Source organism: Martes martes (genome assembly GCF_963455335.1).
Source record: "Martes martes genome assembly, chromosome: 17".
NCBI lineage: Eukaryota > Metazoa > Chordata > Mammalia > Carnivora > Mustelidae > Martes > Martes martes.
Genome location: NC_137905.1, coordinates 14,259,037 through 14,287,025, shown reverse-complemented (window position 1 = coordinate 14,287,025; position 27,989 = coordinate 14,259,037). Strand labels below are relative to the sequence as shown.

Genomic DNA, 27,989 nt, shown 5'->3' with positions numbered 1-27,989 from the left:
TGATTTTAGACTGTTGTATACAGGTTTGCATTTGAGCCCCTTTCCTTGGGATACAGTGATTCTAAATGGGAACATAGTTTGTAAAACTCCTCTTGGAGTTTTGGAGTGTCTAACAGGTACACCCTTTGAAAACCATCACTAACAAGGGGATGTTTGGTCTTTTGCATGTTAGTCAAGGTGGAATGATAAGGTATATCAAAATGATTGTGATATTCAAGAAAGGCTAAGTTAGCGAGACAGTCTGTTTAACTGCAAAGAGTCAAGCTCTGAGACTTTTTATAAATTACATTAAGAAAAAGTCATTTAAGGGGCACCTGTGTGGCTCAGTGGGTTAAAGCCTCTGCCTTCGGCATGGGTCATGATCCCAGGGTCCTGGGATCGAGCCCCACATCGGGCTCTCTGCTCAGCAGGGAGCCGGCTTCCTCCTCTCTCTCTCTCTGCCTGCCTCTCTGCCTACTTGTGATCTCTGTCTGTCAAATAAATAAATAAAAATCTTTAAAAAAAAAAAAAAGAAAAAGAAAAAGTCATTTAAAACATTTTAGGTTTATTCCACTCCTGAAATTTCCTCTGGCCTTTTTTTTTTTTTTCTCTGTATTTTTATTCCTCATATGCTAAACTCTTTCTTCTGCCTTCTCCTTGGTTCAAGCCCTAAATGTAGCACTTCCCACATTATACTAAGGTTAGTTATGGTCTCTTTTTCAGTTGTATATTCCTGATGTTTAAGATAGTGTTTGGCACTTTGATGTATTTCCAGTTACCGAGTTTTTTGATATTCAAAATAGAAAAGACCATAAATGTACCCATAAGTTAGGTGCTCATTTAGTACAACTGGGGATTAAATTAGGAATTGGGTTTATTAATATTTTATTATAATACTTTACTAATAAGTACTTACTTCAGTCTGTGGAAGTAAGGTAAACCTCACAGATTATTTGGATAGCTTGTATCATAGGACCTTGCCAAGATGATCTAGTCCAGAACTTGGTGTCCTATCATCAGGATATCTCAAGATACTAGGCGATTTGATACCTACTTATTTCAGCCATCCACTGACTCTGGGTTAAAAACATTGCTTTCCTGATTGTGGTAGCAATTCCTTAATTTCTTTTCTTTTTTTAAAAAATTTGCAGTTGGAGTGCCTCAAGCTTATCGCCTCTCAAAAGTTCACAGACAAACGCATTGGCTATTTAGGGGCAATGCTGCTGTTAGATGAAAGACAAGATGTCCATCTTCTCATGACAAACTGTATCAAGAAGTAAGTCTTTTCCTTCTTTTAATAACTACTTTGTGCTTTTAAAGTTTTCTTACAATATGACATTGAGAGCTTCTATTTATTGACTTTATTTACTACCTAGAATATATTTGAATTGCTCTTATAGTTTGTGTGTAAAGAAGGTAAACAAAGGATTAAAACTTCTATAGGGCAATATTTATTATTATCTTTTAAGATTTTATTTATTTATTTGAGAGAGAGAGAGTGTGAAAGCACACGGAAGCAGGGGGAGGATGGGGGAGGGAGAGAATCTCAAGCAGATTCGGCACTGAGTGCAGAGCCTGATATGGGGCTCCATCCTGTGACCCCATAATCATGACTGGAGCCAAAATCCAGAGTTGGTCACTTAACTGACTGAGCAGGTGCCCCTGTAGGGGGTAATTAAATGAAGGCATTGCATGTATAACATCTTCAGGCATAGGACCACAGTTTAGCAATGAGACAAGAATTTGGGCCTACAGGGAATAGAAAAAGCATTGGTAAATCAGAGATTTCTTGTATTTCCAGGACCTTGAATACTATGAGTAATGAAATTTTACATTTATTAAAGAATTACCAGTGTATGTTCTGAGTAAATACCATTTAAAGGTAAAAGAAGAGGTTTTGCTTGTTAGTGGTCTAACTCAAGATTTTACTTGCATGAAATTTTACTTAGGCTTTTGAATTTTTGTGTTTCTTTTTTTTCCTCTAATGGGTGCTTTACTAGTCCAGTCATGTTTGTTTAACTTACAAACTGAGGAATGCTTGCTATATGGAGGAATTAGAGTAGCTGAGCAAGGGAATTAGCAGTTCTTCCCAGCATCCTTCTTACATCAAATGTTTATTCAAAAGTTGTGGAAGTTCTGGTGGCCTTATTGGTTAAAGGTACTTTTTGGTTTGTTTTAGTTTGGTTTTGGTGTGTCTATTAGTTTAATCTCCTTTTGTAGATTTCTTTTTCATTTGTAGTATTTGTTTGACAGAAAGTAGAAGCAGGGGATATAGGTAATCACGTTTGTAGTTACTGAACTCTTACACTTTTATAAGTGGTCAATAATGTTCTACTTTAAAATTTCCCAGTGGATGATGGAAAATCCCAAAATGAGAATTACGATTTGCTTGTAAATATAGAGGGTGTCATGTAAATACATTGAGTCTGTGAACTTAATTTTGGGGGAATTTAATTTTGGGTCTTGAAATAAATGCTAATGAAAATACGAAGTTGATTCATGTATTCAACAAATACCTGTTGTATACCTGCTGCGTGCCAGGAGCTGTTACAAGTTCTGGGGAGGGAGAGTGAAAACAATTGGCAGAGATCCTTGGTGTTACAGAGGTTACAGTCTTCATGTTCAGCGTGACTCTTTTATACCTTTACTCTGGCTGGGCCTCTGAGAGTTTCTTTAATTTTGGTTCTTGCATGCTCTGTTGCCCTTATTAGTTAAGCCTTCAGTCACATGCTGATGATTTGGCAGTTCTGCCTAGCAGCAAGTTCATATTAAAGAGTTAATACCAAACTCAAGTGTAGGTTTATAGCTTGATAAAAAATTGAAGAATGAAGCACATAGGCAAGGAAGCAATCTTTGTTTTGAATTTTAATGAGACCTAACCAGGCCTCAGGTGAACTTTTTGAGACAGAGCTAATAGTTGGGAATTGATCTGGCCCCTTAGTCAAAACTCAGGTTAAAGGACTTTGGGCCATTTAGTTTTGTTTTTCAAAAATATTTGTTAATGAACGGGTTGGTTTGTTTTGTGAGGTTTTTTGGTTTTTGTTTGTTTTGCTTTTGGTTTTTATTATGGGGCATCATTGTGTACCAGTGGTTTTTATGTTTAATAATGAATATTTTCCGGGATGCCTGGTTAAGTGGCTGCCTTCGGCTCGGGTCATGATCCCAGGGTCCTGGAATTGAGTCCCACATTGGGCTTCTTGCTCAGCCAGGAGCCTGCTTCTCCCTCTGCCTGCCGTTCTCCCTGCTTGTGCTCTCTCTCTGACAGTACATAAAATCTTTAAAAAAAAAAAAAAAAAAAAAAAGAATGTTTCCCTCATTGTTCATTGGCCTAGAAAAGCTCTAAGCAATTGAAGATCTTGGAATCTTTAAAAATTGGATATGATATTTTAAGAGCTTGCATTATGCAAATGTTATTAATCATTGAAAAATGAATGAAAAGTCAGCTAAATATTCTTGGAAACTGGGAACCTAAATGGGGAAGTCATAGTTAAGACTTAAATATTATTGGGGCATGTGGGTGGCTCACTCGGTTAAGTGTCTGCCTTCAGCTCAGGTCATGATCCCAGGGTCTGGGGATCGAGCCCTGAATCAGGCTCCCTCCTCAGCTGGGGGCCTGCTTCTCCCTCTCCTTCTGCCTCCTGCTTTGCCTGCTGCTCTGCCTGCTTGTGCATGCTCTCTCTACCTCTCTGTCAGATAAATAAATAAAATCTTAAAAAAAAGAAAAAAAGACTGAAACATTATTTTTACCAGGAAAAAAAAAAAACTTTTTTGGGAGAGAGAGAGAGGGCAAGCAGGGGGTGGGGTCAGGGGGAGGGGCAGAGGGGGAGAGAGAGAGAGAGAGAGAGAGACACACTCTTATTTATTTATTTATTTTTAAGATTTTATTTGTTTATTTGACAACACAAGCAGGAAGAGTAGCAGGCAGAGGGAGAGGGAGAAGCATTCTCCCCACTGAGCAAGGAGCTCAACATAGGGCTTGATCCCAGGATGCTTGGATCATGATCTGACCTAAAGGGAGCCGCTTAACCCACTGAGCCACCCATGTGCCCTGGAGAGAGAATCTTAAGTAGTCTCCATGTCCAGCTTGGAGCTTGACTCAGGGCTTTATCTCACAATCCTGAGATCATGACCTGAGCCAAAATCAAGAATTGGACACTTAACTGACTGAGCCACTCAGGTGCCCCTTATCAGTCTTTTTTTTTTTTTTTAAGATTTTATTTATTTATTTGACAGACAGATCACAAGTAGGCAGAGAGGCAGGCAGAGAGAGAAGGGAGGAAGCAGGCTCCCCGCCGAGCAGAGAGCCCGATGCGGGGCTCGATCCCAGGACGCTGGGATCATGACCTGAGCCGAAGGCAGAGGCTTTAACCCACTGAGCCACCCAGGCGCCCTCTTATCAGTCATTTTTATCTTAAATATTAAAATTGCTAAAAAGTAGCAAACATGGCTAATTTATGCTTTACTTTCTTTTCCTTTCTTTATTCAGGGAAGGTTAAAACCATTTATTATTTTAAATGAAATTAAATTACCAGTAGTGAACCCCTTACATGTTAACAGAAATAACGTTTTTAATGAAAAATTATTTTCCAAAATAAAAACAATTCAAATGAGAAAAAGAACATTATTTCATATTTTTTTTAATCTTTAAACATCTGGTCTAATGGAAGACAGCCAGATGTCATACTTGCTTCTACATTCAATTTCTTGTGTTGTTTTGATTGAAGTATGTGAAGATTATCCAGCCTTTCACAGATAGTTGGATAGTTAGAAAAAGGAAGAGGACTTTAATAGCCTTTCAGATAACTGGATATTCTTCTTTGATACCATACCAAAACTCCATAAATGGTAGTTTCTTAAGGATTAGTTGCAAGGTGGAATTTGAAACCATATTAGTGAAGTTTGGTAGTTTGTTATATTAAACCCATTGGTCCTCTTGCACTTGGAATCTTTTACTCATGTATGAATTTGTAACACCATGCCTAAGTCACTTGGGAAAAATTGGCCGAGTTAAAGTATTGGTAGACTATGAAGTTCATCATGGCAATACAAATTATCCAAAATTCTCTCACTTCAAAGCTTGGATTTTATCATTGGCAACAAGTATTGTCAGTTGTTGCTCTTGATAGGCCAACTTGGCTCCTTTTCCAGAAGATGTCACCTCATACCCAAATCTTAATAATTATGTTTGTCTGTTATTTTTCAAATAAATATTGTATATATTTGAAAAGTTCATAGTTAGGGGCACCTGGGTGGCTCAGTCGGCTGAGCGTCTGCCTTTGGCTTAGGTCATGATCCCAGGGTTCTGGGATCGAGCCCCACATTGGGTTCCCTGCTCAGTTGGGAGCTTGCTTCTCCCTCTCCCTCTGTCCCTCCTGCTCGTGCTGTCTCTTATCTCAAATAAATAAGAACAGAAGTCTTAAAAAAAAAAAAGTTCATAGTTTAGCTTGCAAGTGCACAGGTGCTTTTCTCTGAGATTGCCACTTGGGTGTGCAGAAGTTCTTTATGAATACTTAATATTTCCTCACACAATATTAAACAGTATGCATTTGAGTCAAGATTTAGTAAAACTGAGCTGCTTTACTGCTCTGTCAACAGGCAGTGAAACAGACTCATTCCTTCCCTCCCTCCCTCCTTCCCTCCCTTCTATCCATCCTTCCTTCCTTCCTTCCCTCCTTCCTTCATCTGTCTGTGTGTCGCAGTGAATACAATGACCACTAGTACAGTTTGGTACCACTACTCGGCCAGTAATTCTCTCCACCACTGCTTTTGCATCAAGTGCAAATGTCAATATAGTTGGCAAATAACAAGTTAGTATTGTGAAAATAGTTTGGCTGTCCTGGACCCTGTGAAACAGTCTTGGGGCCTTCCAGAGATCCATTAACCACTGAAATCCTTGAGAACCACCAACTAAAGAATATTAAAATGCTCTTAAAGTGGGTAGAAGTAGCATAACTCATATAGTCATTCAGCTTCTAAATAGTAGAAGTTGATTATAATAAATAGATGAATTTACTGGTTCAAGCTTTTTAATATTTCAGCTTTCTCTGAAGGTATACTTCCTGGCTGGTTTGTAAATAATTTTGTACAGTAATCAGTGTCTGTTAGAGATAGGATTTTGTGTATCTGTATCACCAGATACTGGGCCTCACCGTAAATATCTAGTTTAGTTTGTTAAAGGTTGTTTAATTAGCTAATTTTTCTAGTTACTATTTTTTTCTTCTTTTGAATACATAAAAATGTAAAAATTAGGGTGTTTGGGTTGTTAAGTTGTTAACTGTCTGCCTTCAGCTCTGGTTATGATCCCAGGGTCTTGGGATCAAGCCCTGTGTCAGGCTTCCTGCTCAGTGGGAGGCCTGCTTCTCCCTGTCCCACTCCCCTGCTGGTGTTCCCTTTCTCACTATGTCTGTCTGTCATATAAAGAAATCTTTAAAAAAATGTAAAACTTAATGTGACAGCAAGGTAAATATTACACCACAAGGTTAGAGGTTTCAGAGTATTTCTGTTGTGATATTTAAGTCACCTTAAATGCTCTAGTAGTGGGGACTGCTTTTTGATTTTTTTTTTTTTAAGGTTTTGGTTGATGTATGTATATCTTGTCATTTTTAAAGTAATTACTAGTAAAGCATATTAAATTTTTTAAATTTTTATTCTTTAGATAGAATGTGCATGCGCCAGAGTGGGGCGGGGGGAAAGTGGGGGAGTAAGGGGGTGTCAGGCAGGGGGAGGAGGAATGGAGGGAGAGAGAGAGAATCTTAATTGGGCTCCTCACCCAGTGTGGAGCCCAATGCAGGGCTCGATTTCACAACCCTGAGATCATGACCTGAGGGAAATGAAGAGTCAGACCCTTAACTGAGCCACCCAGGCGCCTCCCCAAATCTTCTAAACATATAGTTGTGCTTCACATTTCTGTCTTTGTTGGCTTTCACTTTCATTGGTTTGCTGAATTTTCTAAAGTAGTTTGTCTTCAACAGATAACATATTGCTGAATTTCTGTTACTTTGGTATTTGGAAACATGGAGTTGTAAGCCTATAGGAGGCACTGTAAATCAGTTCACTGTATTGGTAATTTGTAATAAGGTAAACATTTTTGCAACAAATAATCTTATTAATTATTTTTCTTACTGGACAAATTGTGAATCATTCAGAGTTGCCTCATTAGATTGTGAAGCTTCTGTATGGGGAGCACCAGTAAAAGCATGTTCATTTCTACCTTTTTCCATTCTTTTGCAGTGATCTTAATCATAGCACGCAATATGTACAGGGGCTAGCACTTTGTACCCTTGGCTGTATGGGCTCTTCAGAGATGTGCAGAGATCTTGCAGGAGAGGTAGAGAAACTCCTGAAAACCTCCAATTCTTACTTAAGAAAAAAGGTAACTTTTAATGAAACCAAATATCTGCATTTGGATCAGGGACTATTATGGAGATGGGGAGGCAAATTATTTTTGAGAGATGATGGTATAACGTATCTTTCTTGGCAGTAGATATATTTTAAATGATTATATATGAATCAGGTGTTTGTAAGTCGAAATCTGTCTTTATACTAATTTTGGAGGTCGGGGTTTTTTTTAATTAAATAATTAACTCCAGTTGGTAATTGTGAACACTTTAATTCTTCTCTTAATTCCCCTTTTTTCAAGAAAATGATTTATAAACAAACAAACGTTACTGGATATCCTAGATACCTAATTACTTCCTAATTTGCCAGGTTCTAAACAGTATTAAATAGAGTGATAATGAACAGAACTTCAAGAATTTACTTTTGTCCTAATAATTAGTGCCCATGTCTTTGTATGAGTGACTTTGAATCTCTGGAAGTGCAGTTCCATTGGGACCTACGTAATTATTAGAGAATGATCTAGAATATACTTTATAAATTGGTGTGTCTAAATGGAATAGTAATGGAAGACAATAATCTTACTCTCTTACTTGCTTTCATATGTTGATATAAACATTTATGTTTTTTAAAATTGTGCTTGAACCTTGTACCCTTCATAAACAAAGGGTGTAAAATGTAGAACTTAGAAGACGCGAACACTTACTATTGCCTGGTTGTCATTCACTGTGCCGCCACATTAATGGTGTGACAAGGCCCACGCTGTTTTCTAGGATCATGGACTGTTGATGATGATTGTGAACCAAAGTCAGTGCTTTCTCTTAAAGTATGAGTGGGCTGCTCTTGTTCAGAAAGTACATTATTTCATGAAATAAAACACTTCTGTGGATTGGAAAAAAAATCTTTTTTTCCCCCAAATATAACTTGGGAAGAATTAGCTGAAATCTTTTCTTGTTACTCTATCTATTTTGTTTGTGGTATTTTACTCCAGCAAATAGTATTTATGGGTACTTTTGGTATGCATAATCAAAATTAGTCTTTGTACCTTTTTTTCCAGTGAACAAGCTAAGACCATCTTTTCTTCAGTAGAGACTAGCTAATTATCAAATGATTTTCTTAATATCAGCAGAGAATGAATTGGGGAAGATAATAGGTATTATTAAAACTAACAGTAGTAATGTATCTTTAAATTTTATGGTGTTTTTATAAAACCTTTTGGTCATCTTAGAAGAATGAGTATCACAAATGGAAATCTTTATTTTTTACTTTGTAAAACACAGAAGTTATATTTAATTTGTTTGATAAATTCATATTAACCATGGTCTAGTCTAGGAAGTTTCTGTCCACTTATTTAGTAATACATGAATAAAGGGACAGCTGAGCTAAGAGTTCTCATTAATGAAATAGTATAAATTGGAAAGTCCTGACCAGTTAATATGTAATAAATCTGATGTCTCACTTCTTTGTTCTTTCTTCTTTCATTAGGTGAACTAAATGATAAGGCTTTTGTTGGTATTTTTTGCAAGACTGGTTGCCCTGACTTAGTTGAAATAAATCTTTTTTCTTTTCCTTCATAGGCAGCACTGTGTGCTGTTCATGTCATCAGGAAGGTTCCTGAACTTATGGAGATGTTTTTACCAGCAACAAAAAATTTATTGAATGAAAAGAACCATGGTAATGTGATTTGGATGTGCTTGTGAAGTACTGAGGGAAAGCAGGAAAGAGAAGGGGCTTCAGGGAGTTTTGGCTTTCTCTTTGAGTGCAGTGGACTTGCCTTTTTGTTGTGCTTAGACACTGCCAGGAAGGGTTGATGGGTCAAATCTCACTTCTCTCAAATCCTAATTTTATAATTAGAGATTGATTCCTTTATAGTAAACTTGGTTTTTATTTTCAGTCCTCTTTTACTATATTAAAAATACTGTGTTAAGTTACTAATACTCAGTGTAATGTACAAATGATCCTAGCCTTGATTTTCGTATCTAAAACACTTTGATTTCCTAGCTATCTTACCCTAGAAAAAAAAAAAACATTATATTTTTATTACCTTGTGGTAGGAGTATAAAATTTATGAAAATCCTTTAGGTTACTTGTAATAGGAATTTATAATGGGTACTTAGATATATTTATATAAAACTTGAGAGAAACTAAATGGAACATGGCTATTTTTTCCCATACTTTTATTCTTATTTTGAAGTCAGTGAAACAAGTTCTGAGGGAAGAAATTCAGTTGTCCTACTAAATGTTAAGAGAAAAATAGTAAGGTATATTTAATTTGGTTAATTCAGTCCTGTGCCTAGAAGGCTCAAAATAAACTTGTTGGACAAATGAGTGGTAGGGTACTTACTTATTATTAGTGGAAACTATTGTGAGATTTTTTTTACTCTGGAACAAGTGTATTTACTTTGTCATCCATAATTACCTTGGAATTTTGATTCATTTTATCTGGAAATTTAAAAGTTTTTTTAAGATTTTTCCTTTTTGAATGATCAGATCTCAGCTAACAGCTTTTTAATAAGTACAGGGCAGATGATACCTAGCTTATAGTGACTGTGAGTATTTCCTTATGGATAGGCTCAGATGGAGAGACACATGTGTTGGTTTTCATTTTTTAGCAGTTATCTTAGTTAAATAGTTTAAAATATTCTGATTTAACTGAGTTGACCAGGCATCAATTTAATACTTCTTTGTATTCACCTCAATGCTTAGCTTCTTTGGGAAATTAAAAACAAAAGTAGCAACTATCTTTTTGGAATTGACCTGCAGAACTCAAAGCCCTATTCTGTGGAGTTGAATAATATGTAGCCTCATTTTAGTTTTCATTTGCTCTTATCTTTCAGGTGTCCTTCACACATCTGTAGTCCTCCTCACAGAAATGTGTGAACGAAGCCCAGACATGCTCGCACATTTCAGAAAGGTAGGTACCATTCTGTATGCCTAAGCCTTTCTTTTCTTTTCTTTTTTTTTTAAATTAATTTATTTGACAGACAGAGATCACAAGTAGGCAGAGAGGCAGGCAGAGAGAGAGGAGGAAGCAGGCTCCCCGTTGAGCAGAGAGCCCAATGCGGGGCTCGATCCCAGGACCCTGGGATCATGACCTGGGCCGAAGGCAGAGGCTTAACGCACTGAGCCACCCAGGCGCCCCTGCCTAAGCCTTTCTTGATCGAAAAACAATTTTCCTGAAGAGTACATGATTTCCTCACTTAGGAATTTTCTTTTGAAAGGAAGTTATGGAGCTGAATAAAGGACTTGACCAGCCCTGCTGTGTGGTAGGGCTGGAAGCCAGATTTAGGCATATAAGAACTGGCAGTAGTACAGTGTTTTCCCTTTCATAATAGAAGTCTCTCAGTGTTGGCACACCTACCAGTCTCTCATGTGCTTTATCTGCTGTTTTCACATTGAAGTCAGGAAATGTAACTTGAGGTCAAATTACAAACAGGAATTGTGTGTGCGTGCACGTGTGGGGGGCGGGTGTGGGTGTTGGTGGGTGGGTGGGTGTTGGTGGGTGGGTGGGTGGGTGGGTGGTGCGGTGTGTGTTTTTAAAGGCAGGTAATTTATTTTTTTTAAGGTGAAAACTACAAAGTGAAGTTCGACATTACTTTTATGTAACACAGGGTCACCTTCTGTTCATTTTAGACTGTTGACTGAAGTCTAGCTTTCTTAGGCTCCCCCCTCTCTTTCTTACAGCATTCTAAAGTGGAAATTTTTGTTTTCTTCACTGGCTTTTAGAAGACGGTAGTAAGGATGCCTGGGAAAAACTGTACTTTGAGTAGTTACATGCATTTAATTCCTTTTTAAGGTGCTGATCACTCGATAAATGGGGCTTATTTTGTATTTTAGATCTAACGAGGCTCTAATAGCACTTATTTTTTTGGTTGTTGTTTTTTTTTCTTCTTCTTAGATGTTCATGTCTTGATTAAATTATTGTAAAATAGTATGAGGCCTGTATCTGTCCCTAATGCTTGCTTTGTATGTTTTGTTCCTGTTGTCTGTTTGGAATCCTGCTGTATGTTAGAATGAAAAGGTAAGAATTAACCCTCTTTTAGATGGTGCATGCTGGCATTAGGTCCTTAGTAGCTTTTGTGCATCCATCCACAAATGTAGCTTTTTAAAAAATACATTAATGCTGAAGCTGTGCTTAATATTATGAGTTATTTGTTTTAGCATTTTTGGCTAACTCCCGAGTCCGGTTTTTGTCTTGTCACTTAAACTCCTCACTCCAAAGTCAGCCTTGGATTTCAGTTGCAGCCTTTCCTGAATTCTAAGCCTCCTTCTCTGCCTTTTCTTCATATTCACTTGAGAAACTTTGAACAGTTTCCCGGTGGCTTTGGTGATGGCAATTCCAGATCAGTTTGGAGCCTTGGCACAAAACACTGCTTCTTTTTGAAGTAGATATTTTAGAATCATGTGTGGGTAACCTCATACTTTATAAAAAGCTCTGTATGTACTTCTGAGCTCTCAATTCAGACTTAGAGCTTTTATTTCTCCCCTTACCTGCACTTACTCTTTCCTGGAAGTTTTGGGATATGAAAGGATTTTGGGATAGAGTGGGTGGGCATCAACTGATTTTCATGGCTGCAGCGTTTCCCTTTGTCATCTTATCTTGTTTGTCTTGTCATAAGTTTTAGTGACTTGCGTTTTTGTCTGAAAAATAAAGCTGGGTTCCAAGAATTTGTATGCTAAACATTTAGGCATTTGTGCTTTTTGTCCCAGGGCAATTTTACGTGGTGTGCTGGTCTTGTGTCCGTGAATAAAAAAATTTGTGAATTTAGTAGCCCAGGGACAAAAGACTTCTCTAAGAAATCAGGTGAAACAAGTAATTAGGGATATGTGTAGTAAAAAAAAAAAGGAGGCCATTGGGAAGCATGCGGGGTGAGCCACTTTTTGTGCAGAGCTTGGTAACTAGGTGATCCCGGCTTTATTACATGTTAAAAGCAGTTTACAAATTTATATTATTCTTCCCACTAATATAAATCTGTCCACAGTTGACAGATTTAATGGGGATTCTGTTTAGAATTTACAGGTCACCATAACTTAGGTTTGTTTTAATCTCGGAGTTGTCCAAGTTAGAATTTTGTTTAAATGGCTTATGCATCACCTAATTCTGAAGTGTTACAGCCAAACTTCTTTAAATTCATACAGGTTATATTCTTATATTGAAAAGTGGCCTCAGTGTTGCGAGTGCATTCCTTGGCCTTTGTTTTGATCTTGATCCCCTTTTAAAACTGAGGCGTAAGGAGGAACAAGAGCCAGAACACAGTGAGAAAAAGTCATTGAGTTGCAGCAAATTGGTTGGGGCTGTTCTGATCGCCTCCAAAAGAAATGTGATTTGCTTCACTTTGGACACTTGTTTTCTTAATTTTAGGTGATTAGAGTTGTTTATGTAGCTAAATTGAGTTTTTAGTTGGAGCCCAGAAAAGTTCCCATTGTGGAGCACATTTTGGAACAGGGTTTAAGATTAAGTGCTTACTCAACAGAATGAAATGAATGATAACATTTGAAGCATTTAAAAAAAATACTTTGAAGTTCAGCTTAGCCATAAAATTGCCTCTACTATGTGTTATGATTCTAGTGGATGAAGTAAAGGAAGGGCAAGAGGGGGATTCTGACCATAAGGAATATATAGTTTCACTAACAAGATGAGACAAAGTAGGCAACAAAGTGTGTATAATTAAGTGCTGAAATAAAACTTTACCAAAAATTATATCTTATGAGTTAAGAATAGGGAAAGGAAATTATTCACGGCCTCGCTATCTTCTTAAGGTGAAAAGTACAATTTTTTTATGTGTCTTTTCTACTTGGTCAATGTTGGAGGCTTTTGGATTCCCTGTTGTTTGTTGGAAAAGAATAGAACTAGCCTTGTCTTAAGTTTTTTCTCTGTTTGAGATAGTATATCTTAAAACTGTAATTTTAATAAAATCACCAGTATTTTTTGGTGATGACATTTTATATTCAAATGTTTGAGTGTGTAAAAACCGAACATGTTTGTGTTACTGAGATATGTCAAGTTCTCTAGAAGTAGAAATGCAGTGTGCCCTGTAGGCATCTGTTTGACTTGATTCCCACAGGCTTTCTGACCTCCTGTTACTTATAGTATCTTTGCATATATAACTCTAGGGTAAAAACGTCATTTGTTTTTTTAATTCAGATAAAATACATATTCCGTCTTGAGTTCCTGGCCTAGGTACTCTTAAGTTCTGTTTATCAAGCATCAGCAGTATACCAGCGTATGGTATCAGTAGAATTTTCTTGGATTCAGACCCTTGCACCCTTTTTAATTAGGCAAATTACCTGTCTATTCATGAGAAATTCTTTCATGTTCACTGTTTTTTGATGCACTTTTCTTCTCTGCAGCTTGTGCCCCAATTAGTTCGTATTCTAAAGAACCTCATCATGTCGGGATATTCACCAGAACATGATGTTTCTGGTATCAGTGACCCCTTTTTGCAGGTGAGGTTGAAAGAAAATTTTGGAGAAGTGAATTTAATACCTTTGGAATAAATTGTTTCTTTCCTCTTAAGTTTATGTCAGTAGGAATTTGATAATTAACTGACTAAACCAATTACATTAATAAGTGAATAGTGACAGTTCTATACTGCATTAATAGAATAAAATTATAGTTGTACTGTGTAATATCTATTGCATAGAGACTTGACTTATCAATATACTGTAGCTTTGTAGGTGGTGGTATCCTTTAGCTGTGGAGTGATGAAGTGTGGGTTGTCTAATTACTTCATTCAGACTTAGAAGTATTTACTACTTTTCTAAAGATAATGTTTAAAATTCTTCTGTTTGAATTTTGACCATTTCTAATGAGATCTGAGACTTCATTTAAGTTATTTGAGTTTCATACCAAGTAAGTTCCTTTGTGCCAGGCGTAATTTGTTGACACTAATCATGTTTTGCACGTTAGGTACGAATTTTGCGGTTATTAAGAATTTTAGGACGAAATGATGATGACTCAAGTGAAGCTATGAATGATATATTAGCACAGGTGAGTAGGCTCAGTCTGCGTTGTATAAAATCTTCATTTTAGTGTAGTGGGAGTAGAACGATTCTGGTTAGATGGAGCAGTATTTATTTGTGTCTCCTCATTGGTGGCTGTAATCATTCACAAACTGTCTCTTGTTACCTCTGGATATTTTTTGAAAGTGTTATTTTATCACTAATGTACTGCCCACTTGTGACTTTTCAGGTTGCCACAAATACGGAGACTAGTAAAAATGTAGGAAATGCTATTCTTTATGAAACGGTTTTGACTATCATGGATATTAAGTCAGAGAGTGGACTGCGAGTAAGTCTTTTTAAATCTTTTCCCTAAACATTTCAATTAGAATAAATAACTTAGGCTTGAGTACTTTAGAAATGAATTGCATTTGGAAATTAACTTTAGGAAAGTGATGTGGAATGTATAATGCTGTGTTTTGGGATCTGAAGTATCATTCCTCCATTGAAGGCTTTTAATACTGATTACAATAAAGTTTGGAAGCTCTCAGGTATAGTTAGATACATAGATACTGTTGAGTGAAGGAAACATTTCAAAATAAGCTTTTGTTAGAGCCATGATTTGAATTGTATTCATCACTCCAAATAAGACATCATATTTGAGTTACTTTGTTTTTCTTAAATATTTGTGTTTTTTTTTTAAGAAATGAACACTTAAAGTAAAAAAACTAAAATAGTACCAAAGGTATGTAGGGAGGGAAATGTTTGCCTGTAGCTTTCACGTTCTAGTGGGGAATATTGTTACCCTTTCTTCATGTATTTTTTCAGAAATCTGAAAACGTATCTGTACATGTGTATTTCTTCTCTTCCCCACTTTTTGAAACTTTTGGCAATTATTTTAGACTTACAGAAAAGTTGCAAAAATAGTTCAGAGCTTGTACATACCCTTCACTCAGTTTCCCTTAATGTTAACATCATGCATAACTAGAGATAATTATCAAAATTAAGGAGTTAATATTGGTATCATGCTAAATTACAGAATTTAGTCAGCGTCCACCAGTTTTTCTATATCTGCCATTTTTCTTTTTGAGGAGCTGATCCTCGATTCCACATTGTATTTAATTGTCATGTCTCCTTAGTGCCCTCCAGTCTGAGGCAGTTCCTCCATCTTTCTGTGCCTTTCATGACTTTGACACTTTTGAAGAGTACTGATCAATTACTTTGTAGAATGTCCCTCAGTTTGGCTCTCTCTCAAGTTTTCTCATGATTAGACTGAGGTTAGGCTTTTTTGGCAAGACTACCACAGAAGTGATGTGCCCTTTTCAGTATCCTATGAGGAGAGACATGCTATCTGTTTGTTTCATTACTGGTGATATTAACCTTGGTCATTTGGTTAAGGTGGTGTCTGTTGTGTCTCTCCACTGTATTGTTATTTTTTCCTTTGTAATTAAAAATAGTTTGAGGGAGACACTCTGAGACTTTGCAAACACCCTGTTCTCAGACTTTTTGCCCACCCATTTTAGTATCCATCCAAGAATCTTTTTTTTTTTTTTAAGGATTTTACTTATGTGTTTGACAGACAGAGATCACAAGTAGGCAGAGAGGCAGGCAGAGAGAGAGGGGGAAGCAGGCTCCCCACTGCGCAGAGATCCTGATGAGGGGCTCAATCCCAGGACCCTGAGACCATGACCTGAGCCGAAGGCAGATGCTTAACCCACTGAGCCACCCAGGCGTCCCTCCATCAGAGAATTTTTTCTACAGTAGTTATTAGGATGGTGTTCCAGTGACACTTTTCTATTTGCCTCATTTTTTCCTCATTAAATAAATGTAATTCCTCTGTAAGGAGGAATTTATTCATGAATTTATTCATTTTTTCAGTCACTTAATGATAAAAGAATCGCTAGTTCATAGCCTTGTAAGAAACAGGTTTACTAAATACAGTCCAGTATTTAAATGTATACAGTTCTTTTTGTCCTTATCGTCCCAGTATCTAGATAACTTAACCAAAGTAATTTAGGTTAGTTCTCTTCCTCTCCCTCCCTTTCAAGCAAAATGAGAACATATTATATAGATTGTCCTGCACCTTACTCTTTCCACATAACATTATCTTGGAATTAGTCCATATTCATGTATAGAGACCATTCCCATTAAAAAAAAATGGTGGAATATACATAATATAAAAGTTAACCATTTTTAAGTCTGTAGTTCAGTGGCATTAAGTAATTCACTTTTGCAACCAGCACCACCATATATCTTCTGAACCTCTTTGTCTTCCCAAACAGAAACTTTGTACCCATTAAACAATAACTTTCCATTATCTCCAACCTTCAGTGCCTGGCAACCATCATTCCACTTTCTTTTTCTGAATTTGACTATTCTTGATACCTCATAAAAGTGGAATCATAGAGTATTGTCCCTTTGTAGCTGGCTTATTTCACTTAACGTAATGTCTTCAAGGTTCATCCGTGTTATAGTATGTGTCAGAACCCTAATGGCTGCGTCATGCTCCATTGTGTGGATGTGCCATAGTGTACTTAGCAAATTTGCTATTAATGGACACTTAGGATGTCCCAGTCATTTGTGATTACAGATAGTGTTGCAGTAGATTCTTGTGCATATGTACAAGTGTGTTTTTCAGATAAATTTCTATAAGTGGAATTGTTGAAGCAGAGGAGATGTTTAAAATATGTATAATTGCCAGAATTCTCTCCAGTGAGTCTGTGCCAATATTATTCTTCCACTAACAGTATAAAAACTTTAAAACATAATCTTCTAGCAATTACTTTTGAAAGAGTATGATTTTATGAGTTTGCCCTCAGATTTTTGTTTTGTTTCATTTTTGTTTTTTGCTAGCCATCTATAGAAGTATCAACTATCACCTTTAAATAGTTTTCACCGTCATGGGTCAGGAGGTGATCCTTATACAACATAAATGTTTAATTTTATTAGATTTTTTAACCTGTGTTATTTCTCTTTAGGTCCTAGCCATAAACATCCTTGGTCGTTTCTTATTGAACAATGACAAGAATATTAGGTAAGTCAAATGGAAAATATCTTGTATCTTGGTATTAGAAACTCAAGTGTTTTCAAGAGTGATTTTGCTCAAGATCGCATATGTACTGAGTGACTTTCTAGAACTTCAACTCAGGATTTTTATTTTTAAATTTTAAAACTTAAAACTACTGTTTCGTAAAGAATTTGAGGATTTGGCTCATGACTTAACTTTTACTTTGGTTTACACTGTCAGCATTAGGAGTCAGCGAACTTTTTCTGTGAAGGATCAGATGGTCACTATTTTAGGCTCTGTGGGCCTTAAGGTGTCTCTGGCAGCTATTCAAAACTCTATGTCTTGGTATGAAAGCAATCATAGACTATGTAAGTGATGACTGGCTGTGTTCCAGTAAAAATTCATTTACAGAACCATGCAGCATAGGGCTAGAGTCTTGTAGATAGAAGCTGTGGCTTGCGGACCTCTGCTCTAAATTAAGAAGAAAAATGTAACATTTTGCACTGCAGACCTGGAATGTGTTTGTGAACTCCAGCTAATTTTTTTAAGTAGATGAATTTGTAAGTATTTTATTTTGTTACTTTCCTTCATGTATTATATCCTTCTTGCCCTTTTTCCCGTTTTTTTTTTTTTTAAAGATTTTATTTATTTATCAGATAGAGATCACAAGTAGGCAGAGAGAGAGGGGGAAGCAGGCTCCCCGCTGAGCAGAGAGCCCGATGCGGGGCTTGATCCCAGGACCGTGGGATCATGACCCGAGCCGAAGGCAGAGGCTTTAACCCACTGAGCCACCTAGGCGCCCCCCCTTTTTCCCGTTTTAATCAGGAGAAAATATTCTTTCTTATCATGTGAGCATTTAAAAGTGTGTAAATAATCATTGTGGTACCCTGAATTATCTCCTCCTTTCAAAAGAATTTTTAAATATTTGAATCTTAAACTCAGATTTTTATAGGGGCAGTTTTGGTACCAGTATCAAATAAAAACAAAATACAGATGGTAACATTGAAATCATTTCCTCCTGTGTTTTGGGGCTGAGGAAAGGCATACTATATGCTTGTTTTGTTGTACTGCTTGGAAGAATTTGGAAGAATGGAATCAGTCACTTTTAGAAGTTTAAGTGGACTTGACCATGAATGCAAATCTAATAAATTCTCGTGATTACCACTACTTAAAATTGTATTTTCTTTTATGCCTTTAAGATGTTACTATTACACTAATTCCGTTTTGACTTTTAAATATTTAAAGATATATAGTCATTAGACATCTTCTTTGTCATTATTTAAGTAGAGAAGAACTATCCTGAATTTTACATTTCATTTCTGTTTTCTGCAACTTTGTTTCATCCAGATATGTAGCTTTGACATCTTTGTTGAAGACGGTGCAGACAGATCATAACGCAGTACAGAGGCACAGAAGCACAATTGTGGACTGCTTAAAGGATTTGGATGTCTCAATAAAACGGTAACAGATTACTGATCGTTCTCTGGTCTACCCCCTACCTGATAACTTCATAATAGTTCTGAGAATGAGTATGTTGCCATTTGTTTATTTAGTCATTATTTTCACAGTTGAACTCTCTGCTGAGGAAATCCTTTTTAAGAGAGGATCGGCAGGGGGAAGGTTTTATCAGTGAGAGAGGCCAGTAAGGAGTACTGAAGTGCACACTGCAGTTCTCCTTGGTTCTTTGTACAAACAGGTACATATAAGCTGGGGAGAGGTCTGCTTAACAGAAGTACTGTGCTCTGTGTGCTGGAGGATGAAAATGCGGAGTGATCCATCGGCTAAGTGTTTTATCACAATGCTGAAACTCAGTTGCTGACAGCACACATTTTCCCACAGTACTTATGCCCTGAGATACTAGAAGCAGCTGTGTTTTTTAGAACAGTGCATCTAAGAATGACTGTTAGGCAGCAGATAGCACTTTGAAAAGGCAAAATTTCTATTCCCCAGTGGAGTAACTCCACTGAATCTATGGGAAGAACTGAGAGATGTTTGTAAAACCTAGTCAGAGTTGGCCTCAGTGAACTTTTGGTTGTATGTTCAAATCCAGAATAAATTAGATTTGAAGTGATCTCTGAAACCATTCATTTAACAAATATGTATTGATATTGAGTTCCTTTTATTTTCAGAGAGCAGATGCTAAGCGCGTGAGCAATGTAAAGACAGACCTAAACTCAGCCACCATAACTCACCTAGTGCTTTGCACAGGATTTTTTTTTAAATTAAATTTTTCTTTTAAAGATTTTATTTTTTTAAACATATTTTTAAAATTTATTATTTATTTGACAGACAGAGATCAAAAGTAGGCAGAGACAGAGGAAGGGAAGCAGGCCTCCCGCTGAGCAGAGAGGGGGGGGCTCCATCCCAGGAACCTGGGATCATGACCTGAGCCGAAGGTGGAGGCTTTAACCCACGGAGCCACCCAGGCGCCCCTGAAGATTTTATTTTTAAGTGATCTCTGTACCCAATGTGGGCCTTGAACCTACAACCCTACAAGAGTTGCATGCTCCACCACCTGAGCCAGCCAGGCACCCCAGGGTTTTTGTGTGTGGTGGGGGGGTGCTTTGCACAGGGCTTATAAACACCCTCTCAGTTGATTCTCCGATCAAGCCAGTGAGACAGACTAGACAATTTACTTCTATCCCCACTTAACAAATTAGTTAAAATACAGTACCATAGGAATCAAATGATTTCCTCTAAACCTACCCCTGTAAGGGGCAGACCTGGGAATAGACATTTTTTTTTTTTTAAAGATTTTATTTATTTATTTGTCAGAGAGAGAGAGATCACAAGCAGGCAAAGAGGCAGGCAGAGGGAGAGGGGGAAGCAGGCTCCCTGCCGAGCCGAGAGCCCGATGTGGGGTTCAGTCCCAGGGCCCTGAGATCATGACCTGAGCTGAAGGCAGAGGCTTTCACCTACTGAGCCACCCAGGAGCCCCTGGGAATAGAAATTAGACCTTCTGACTCCTATTGTTGTTGTTTCTCTATTGCTCAAGACTGGGATTTGCATTTCAAAAGTAAAAACTGTGTCTTCTTGACAGGCTATTTAACGCTAGGAGCTCAGACTCTGCAGCCCGAATGCCTCATTTCAAATTTTGGCTCTGTCTTTATTAAATTTGCTTTGTTCACTTAACCTTTCTCTGCCTCAGTTGTCTGATATGTAAAATGCAAATGAAAGAGCACCCACTTCAGAGGCGCCTGTTTGGCCCAGTCGGTTAGGCGGTTAAGCGTCTTAACCTGCCTCAGGTTGGATCTCTGGGTCCTTGGATTGAGCCCCACCTTAGGCTTCCTGCTCAGCGGGGAGCCTGCTTTTCCCTCTCTCTCTCCCTCAACCTCTGCCCCTCCCTACCCCTCATTTTCTCTCTCTCTCTAAAATAAATCTTAAAAAAAAAAAAAAATGAGCACCACTTCAGAGGGTTATGCAGGATTAACTGGATTATTATATGTAAAGTACTTAAGCACTGTACAAGAATTAGCTATTATTGTATCCCTGTAAAGATTGAATGTTTGGTTCATAGATTAGCTAAGATGAAAGTATCTCTTACTTATTAAATTGGTGTTTTGAAAGTAAATTATATACCATGTTTGAAATTACTGACCAAATATGAGAAGATACATGCAGTAATCTTCCAACTTTTACATGTCAAACATTTCCATTTTGCCTTGGTTGATAGGCAGTTACAGAAACTCTTATTTGCCTGCACAGCACATGTCCTTTTTCCCTTTGCATGGCCCTCATTCTCTCTTTTGCCCCCCCCCGCCCCCACCAGCTTTATTGAGAAAAAAATAATAAACATTGTCTAAGTTTGATGTTTACAGGTGCATTGATTTGATCTATATTGTAAAATAGTTACCACCATGGCATTATGACACCTATGTCATACTACATAGTTACCATTTCTTTTTTGTGCTGAGAATAGTTGAGATCTATTCCCTTAGCAACTTTCCCTTAGCAACTTTCAAGTATATAATACATTTTTATAATTATTAATTGTTGTTGTAATGCTCTGCATTAGATCCCCAGAATTTACCCATTTTATGGCTGAAGCTTGTACCTTTTGATCGACATCCCCCCCTACCCCAGACCCTGGTAACCACCATTCCAGTCTGTTTCTATGCTTTTGACTTTTTTAGCTTCCAGGTGTAGGTGACATCATACAGTATTTGTTTTTCTCTGACTTATTTCGCTTATCATAATACCTTCAAAGTGTGTTTTTATTCCAATTTTCTGTATATCTTTTGATGTAGACTGTTACATCATCTTTGGACAGAAATGGATGTAATAAAAGGTGAACGTGGGGCGCCTGGGTGGCTCAGTGGGTTAAAGCCTCTGCCTTCGGCTCAGGTCATGATCCCAGGTCCTGGGATTGAGCCCCGCATCGGGTTCTCTGCTCAGCGGGGAGCCTGCTTCCCTTCCTCTCTCTCTGCCTGCGTCTCTGACTACTTGTGATCTCTGTCTCTCAAATAAATGAATAAAATCTTTAAAAAAAAAAAAAGGTGAACGTGGTAGCTTTATCACGTTTTTAAGGAATAATGCAAAGGGGTATCTTTCGGTAATACTTTTGTTGCTTCTCTTTTTGAGCCTTTTAAGTATTCTGAATTTCAGCTTCTTAAGACTGTTGAACCCAAACTGCATTTTTGGTCATAGATAGTGTATCTTTTAGAGCTTTTTGAGGAAAAATGTTGAATGAAGATTCAAAATGCTAAAACTAACCTTGTTAACTTTAGTTGTCTTGTGTACAAAGATTGGGATCACAAGATCATGGAAGGACATCAATATATCTGCCAGTAACTTGATGTTCAGAAACAACACACCTGGGTCTTTGTTTCGTTCCTGCTATAAATATCATAACTTTTTTTTTTTTTTAATGTTTTCCCTCTGCAAGGCGTGCAATGGAATTGAGTTTTGCCCTGGTAAATGGGAATAATATCCGAGGCATGATGAAGGAATTACTTTATTTTCTGGATTCCTGTGAGCCAGAATTTAAAGCAGACTGTGCATCTGGAATCTTTCTTGCAGCAGAAAAGTAAGATTTAATTTTTACATTTATTGGTAAAAGATGCTTGGAACTTTTTGAAAGCATCTTTACAACTTGGGGAAAATGTTGTAAACCTCTTTAAAATGTGTAATGTTTATTTCAGCCTCCCAGTTGGAAATTTGCTTCGTTAGAAGGTCATTCTAGTCAGTATTTAAGTATGCTAAGACCAAAAACAGCCCACTTTTATAAAATGTCCTCTTATATTTGTTCTTCAACTTCTCATCTATGAAGAAGAGAATAGAGAAGCTTTTGTTTGTTTCTTTGTGGGTTTTGGGTAGAGAATAGAAAGACTATAGCATCACAGCATCTAAATTGTCATTCTGTGTAAAACTTTTAGGAAGAAGTACCTCAGTTTTAGCAGTATGATTATTTCTCCTCTCTGCACTGTGAATTTAAGGAAATGAGTTTCTAGTCCTGGTATTGCCTGGATCCCTTTTCTTTCTTCTCTGTCCTCCTGCTTTGTCTTCGTGATTTGTTTTCTGAAAAACTGGAGATGGCGTCCCATGTCTCAGCTCAGTAACTCGTGTTACAGTTACTATGGGAAACATCTGGGTTTGTGTACCATTTCATTACCCTTTGAAATGGGGGTAACTACTAGATTCGAAGGTAAGATTTGCCCCCAAATAATCACTTTACCAGTAAACCTAAAAAGATTATAGGACAGGATTTTTGAAAGTCACTGAGCACAGAATATAGTCCACAGGTTCCAATAATTTCATCTGGTGCCATTATTTCCCCAGGTATGCACCTTCCAAACGGTGGCATATAGACACGATTATGCGTGTTCTGACAACGGTAAGTACTGTTTTTTTAGTCAACATATACCAAGTGCAGGATGTGCTGGTTAATGAGACAGACAAATCCCTTGTTCTCAGGAGGGTTTACATTCTAGTTCTAGTGGGAGAGATAGGAAATTCATGGAGAAATACGCACTATCTTGTTAGGCAAGAAAAAGATACTACGAGAAACAGTGAAGCAGCGTGAAGGACTACAGTGATGGCAGGAGAGAGTGGAATATGGGGGCAGTGGGCCAATTTTTTTTAGATAGAGTAGTCAGGGCAGGTCACTCAGTGGAGGTGACACTTGAGGAGAGAGCTCAGTGAAAGGAGGAGCCATGCCAAGGTTTGGGGGAGCAGTAAGTGTTGCAGAGCCCTTGAGTAGCAGCAAGTGTGGCCTGCTTGGAGGCAATAAGAAGGCAAGTGAAGCCAGTAGCATGAGAGGCAGAGAATGGTAGAACTGAAGCAGGGGCTAGGTTATATAGGGCCTTCAAGGAGTTTGGAAGCCATTGGAGGCTTTTGAATGACTACATTTATTCTGGTTTTAAAATTTCAGTTTTATAAGTTATTCTTTCTTTGGCAATCTTCCAGAATTTTGGAGCATCTCTGTTTATCATTCAGTTAATAGGAATCAGAGATTTAACAGTTAAAATGAAAGTGTTGTGGCATATAAAGAAAACATAACTACCTATGTTTAGTTGCTGTGTCAGAAATAGATACCATAAAGGGAAATTTTTGCAGGTTTAATCGCATTAAAATTCAAAACTTGTAAGGCAAAAGGAAAAAAAATCTACAGAGTTAAAAGGCAAATGACAAGTGGAGAAAAACACTGTAACATATGACAGCATGTTAATATCTATAAATAGTTTACAATTAATAGGAAAATTAAACACTGTAATGGAAAAATTGGCATTTGGACAGACATTTCATAAAAGAACAAAGAAGTGGCTAGTTAACATTGACAAATACCCTTACTAATAAAGAAATTTTACTTGTAAAATTACAAGGGAGGTATCATTTTTCACTTGTCATACTTTTTAATCAAATTCCTAGTGGTAGTTAGGAAATAGAGAAATAGGTAGTACCCTCCACTTCGTATTGGGTATAAAATGGTGCCATCTTTCCAGAGTACACTTCCAGAAATCAAGATTTGGCCCCTTAACTGACTGAGGCACCCGGGTGCCCCTAGTTTATACCTTTGAATTCAGTCATTGTCTTTTTAGTAATTTATCTTGGAAAAATAAAAGGACAAGTGTACAAAAACATATATACAAAGATAATCTCAGTCTTGTTTATAATGGGAGAAAACTGGAAATAAATACAAGTCTCCAAATGGGCATTGGTTAAGCAAGTTATGAAACGTGTCTGTAGGAAGGAATGAGATCGTTAAAATTACGGAGTGTGTATATATATTTGTTGCTGTGGAATTCTGTCTGTGACATGCTGGTTTGCTAGTTTACTTGAATTAACTTCATAAAAAGTTAATGTACTAATGAGGAAATTATATTTTAGCAAAAGCTGTGAATCAGGACACATTTTTTAGTTTTTATAAGGCTTAAGAGAAGAGAAAATTAAAGCTCTTGAAGAAAAATGTTGTCAATGCTTCATTCTTTTCATTTTTCCAATTGATTTCTATAGTCTTGTTATGGTCCTATGATTTTTCCTCTTTAACCTGTTGATGTTATCTTTGTTATCTTTGTGTTACTGATTCCTGGTTAAATCTTACATGACTTTTATTCCTTTATTTATTTATTTATTTTTAAAATTTTATTTATTTATTTGAGAGAGCGAGAACACAAGTGGTGGGGGGCAGGCAGAGGGAAAAGCACACTCCCCGTGAGCAGGAAACTTAACATGGGGCTTGATCCCAGGACCTCAAAATCATGACCTGAGTGGAAGCCAGACTCTTAGCCAGCTGAGCCACCCAGATGCCCCTGTCTTTCATTTTTTAAAATTTGAGATCTTTCTGGGGCCCCTGCCTGGCTGAGTCGGTAGAGGACGTGACTCTTGATCTCACTGTCATGAGTCTGTGCCCCACGTTGGGCGTGGAACCTACTTTAAATAAATAAATAAAAATACAAATAAATAAATTTGAGATTTTTTTATGGCCCAGAATATGGTTTGTCTTGGTGAATGTGCCATTTGAGCTTGAGAATAATGTGTTTTCTGCTGTTGGATGAAGTGGTGTATAAATGTCAATTAGATCATGTTAATGCTTTCTCTTATTTAAAACACTACTTTTTTCCATTAGGAAAGAAGAATGTAAAACAATTACTTATTTTTTCACTTCTGTCCATTCCTTTTTGACCATTTCCCCAAACTTCTCTCTCCTCTGGCTTTGTGGTTTTTTTTTAGCAGGTGTGGGTATCCCAATCACCTGGGGTTTTTTTTCTGTTTCTGTTTCTGTTTCTGTTTCTCTCTTTCTCCTTTCCCTTTTTCTGTCTCTTTCTCTTTGTTTCTCTTTCATCTTTTCCTTTTCCTTGGTCTCATTCTTCTGAGTCAGATCTGGTCCTCTGTCCTTGATCAAGGTGGAATGATACAAGGCACAGGTTCCACTATTTATATGTCCTGCACAGCTTGGTTATCATAATCCTCTGACAAGCCCAAGATTTAGTTTCCTCAGAGGTTAAATAGCTTTACTTTGTTGCATGGTTGCGAACAGTACCTCAGATTCTATTAGTCAAGAGGACATTAGAGAGACTAGGTTTGTTTTTGTTTTTAGTGTGCATGATTGAATACAAAATATTTCTCCTTTCTGGGACGAATGGTTCTTTAGTTTTTATAAACTCTAGTTTTCAAAGGACAATGTGATATTTTAAATAAATTGAAGTTTTAAAAAGATTACTATTTATTTAATTCTTATTTAAAATGCTGCCTTTTGGGGGTGCCTGGGTGGCTCAGTCAGTTTAACATCTGCCTTAGGGTCAAGGTCATGATCCCCCAGGTCCTGCTCAGCAGGGAGTCTGTTTCTCCTTCTGCCTCATCCTCCGTTCATGTGCATGCAGGCGCACTCTCTCTCAAATAAATAAATAAAATCTTAAAAAGAAATTTTTAAAAATGCCGCCTTTCTGGACTGCTGATATACACTCCCCTCTTCGTCCCCCAGAGTAATGTGGCTTCTCTAGCTAGCCCATATGATTTTAACTGTGTTGGGGAGTTGTGAGAGGGACAAGTTGTAGTTAAGTTCCCAGTGAATGTACTTCATATGTTTTTGAACTCTTAAACTAAATCTGTTTTGATAAAGGTCCTTTATATTTTACTTTTACTTTGACAAAAGAGATTTTTAAATTTTTTATAAAATTAATAAAATTAGAATATTCATTTAAATAAGTAAGTCATTTGAATAAGTAAAACTGAAGTTTGAGCTGCGTATAAACCTGAGAATTGGAACCAGCTTTATCTCTGAGGATGCTTTGTAGTCGTCTCTTTTGAATAAAAACAATAGCTAACATTTCTTATCATTACGGTGTGTTTCTAAGGGTAACTGTGTTTCCTTTTAGGCAGGAAGCTATGTTCGTGATGATGCAGTCCCCAACTTGATCCAGTTAATAACCAATAGTGTGGAGATGCATGCCTATACTGTCCAGCGCTTGTACAAAGCAATTCTTGGTGATTATTCTCAAGTAGGTACTTTCTACTTTGGTGGGGAAATTACCCATTATGTTCCTGGTGTGTTCTTACTACTAACACTCCAGATACATATTTCTTGGTTTTGACCATTATATGATTAGATGATGTGTGATTTGCATTAATCCTTGCAAGGATTAAAAGGCTTTGACAAACGATGACTTCTTTTGACAGCAACCTTTGGTACAAGTGGCTGCGTGGTGTATAGGTGAATATGGAGATCTTCTTGTATCAGGCCAGTGTGAAGAGGAAGAACCTATTCAGGTACTTCTTGTTACTCTTTCAGGCAGGGGAAAATAGTAGTTTTGGTTACAGAAGGATAGTGTTTAATGAGTACTTGAGGTTCATTCCTGAAAAGCCTGTTAAAGAAGGTAATGCCAGAATTATATTTGGAAACTTGCCAGTTTTTGAGATGGAACTTATTAGCCCTATGTGAGATTTTAAAACCACCTACAGACTGACTCCCCGCTCCATCCAACTAAAATACATTGTTTCTCCTACCCTGTGGCTTGATAAGAAGAAATGAGACATATCTGTGTCTGCCTTTGCTTATTAAAAGACTGGCTTTAAGGGTACCTGTGTGGCTCAGTGGGTTAAAGTCTTGGCCTTCGGTGCGGGTCGTGATCCCAGGGTCCTGGGATCGAGCCCCACATCGGGCTCTCTGCTCAACAAGGAGCCTGCTTCCTCCTCTCTCTCTGCATGCCTCTCTGCCTACTTGTGATCTCTGTCTGTCAAATAAATAAATAAAAATCTTTTTAAAAAATTTAAAGAAAAAATTAATTAATTGAAAAAAAAAAAAAAGATTGGCTTTAGGGGCGCCTGGGTGGCTCAGTGGGTTAAGCCTCTGCCTTCGGCTCAGGTCATGATCTCAGGGTCCTGGATAGAGCCCCAGGTCAGGCCCTCTCTCAGCAAGGAGCCTGCTTCCCCCTCTCTCTCTGCCTGCCTCTCTGCCTACTTGTGATCTCTCTGTCAAATAAATAAATAAAATCTTTAAAAAAAAAAAAAACTTTAGGAGAAGTTGTGGCAATAGCACTTGAACTCTATTTATCCTTTTATTTTCTTCCTTTACTTCTGCCTCTTGAAACTAATATAATGTGTCTCGCAGCCCCCATTGGGTATTTTCCACTCTTTTTTTTTTTAAACCTCCCTCCTACCTGCCTCTGATTGATGATCAGCGTGGACACTTAACAGTGGCGGAGCACAGATTGTGTTAGAAGTTTTGGTAATGATGGTAGGGTTGTCTTTCTGGTGGCATCCTGTGACTTGAAGTCAAATTTAGATATTT

General features: G+C 37.4%; 1 protein-coding gene across 2 annotated transcripts in view; it reads left to right on the top strand.

Moving 5' to 3' along the window:
- The window catches only part of AP1G1 (adaptor related protein complex 1 subunit gamma 1), a gene marked incomplete at its 5' end in the record, with an annotated part of 81,480 nt that overhangs the window by 37,846 nt on the left and 15,645 nt on the right, over positions 1-27,989 (top strand). For both annotated transcript variants that reach the window (XM_080827659.1, XM_080827658.1), the window contains 13 exons: positions 1,131-1,255; positions 7,210-7,351; positions 8,892-8,988; positions 10,152-10,228; positions 13,666-13,761; positions 14,225-14,305; positions 14,507-14,605; positions 17,235-17,290; positions 18,611-18,724; positions 22,149-22,289; positions 23,042-23,096; positions 26,578-26,700; positions 26,879-26,968. In XM_080827659.1, the coding sequence (XP_080683785.1) occupies positions 1,131-1,255; positions 7,210-7,351; positions 8,892-8,988; positions 10,152-10,228; positions 13,666-13,761; positions 14,225-14,305; positions 14,507-14,605; positions 17,235-17,290; positions 18,611-18,724; positions 22,149-22,289; positions 23,042-23,096; positions 26,578-26,700; positions 26,879-26,968 (1,296 nt within the window). The remainder of the gene's footprint in view (positions 1-1,130; positions 1,256-7,209; positions 7,352-8,891; positions 8,989-10,151; positions 10,229-13,665; positions 13,762-14,224; positions 14,306-14,506; positions 14,606-17,234; positions 17,291-18,610; positions 18,725-22,148; positions 22,290-23,041; positions 23,097-26,577; positions 26,701-26,878; positions 26,969-27,989) is intronic.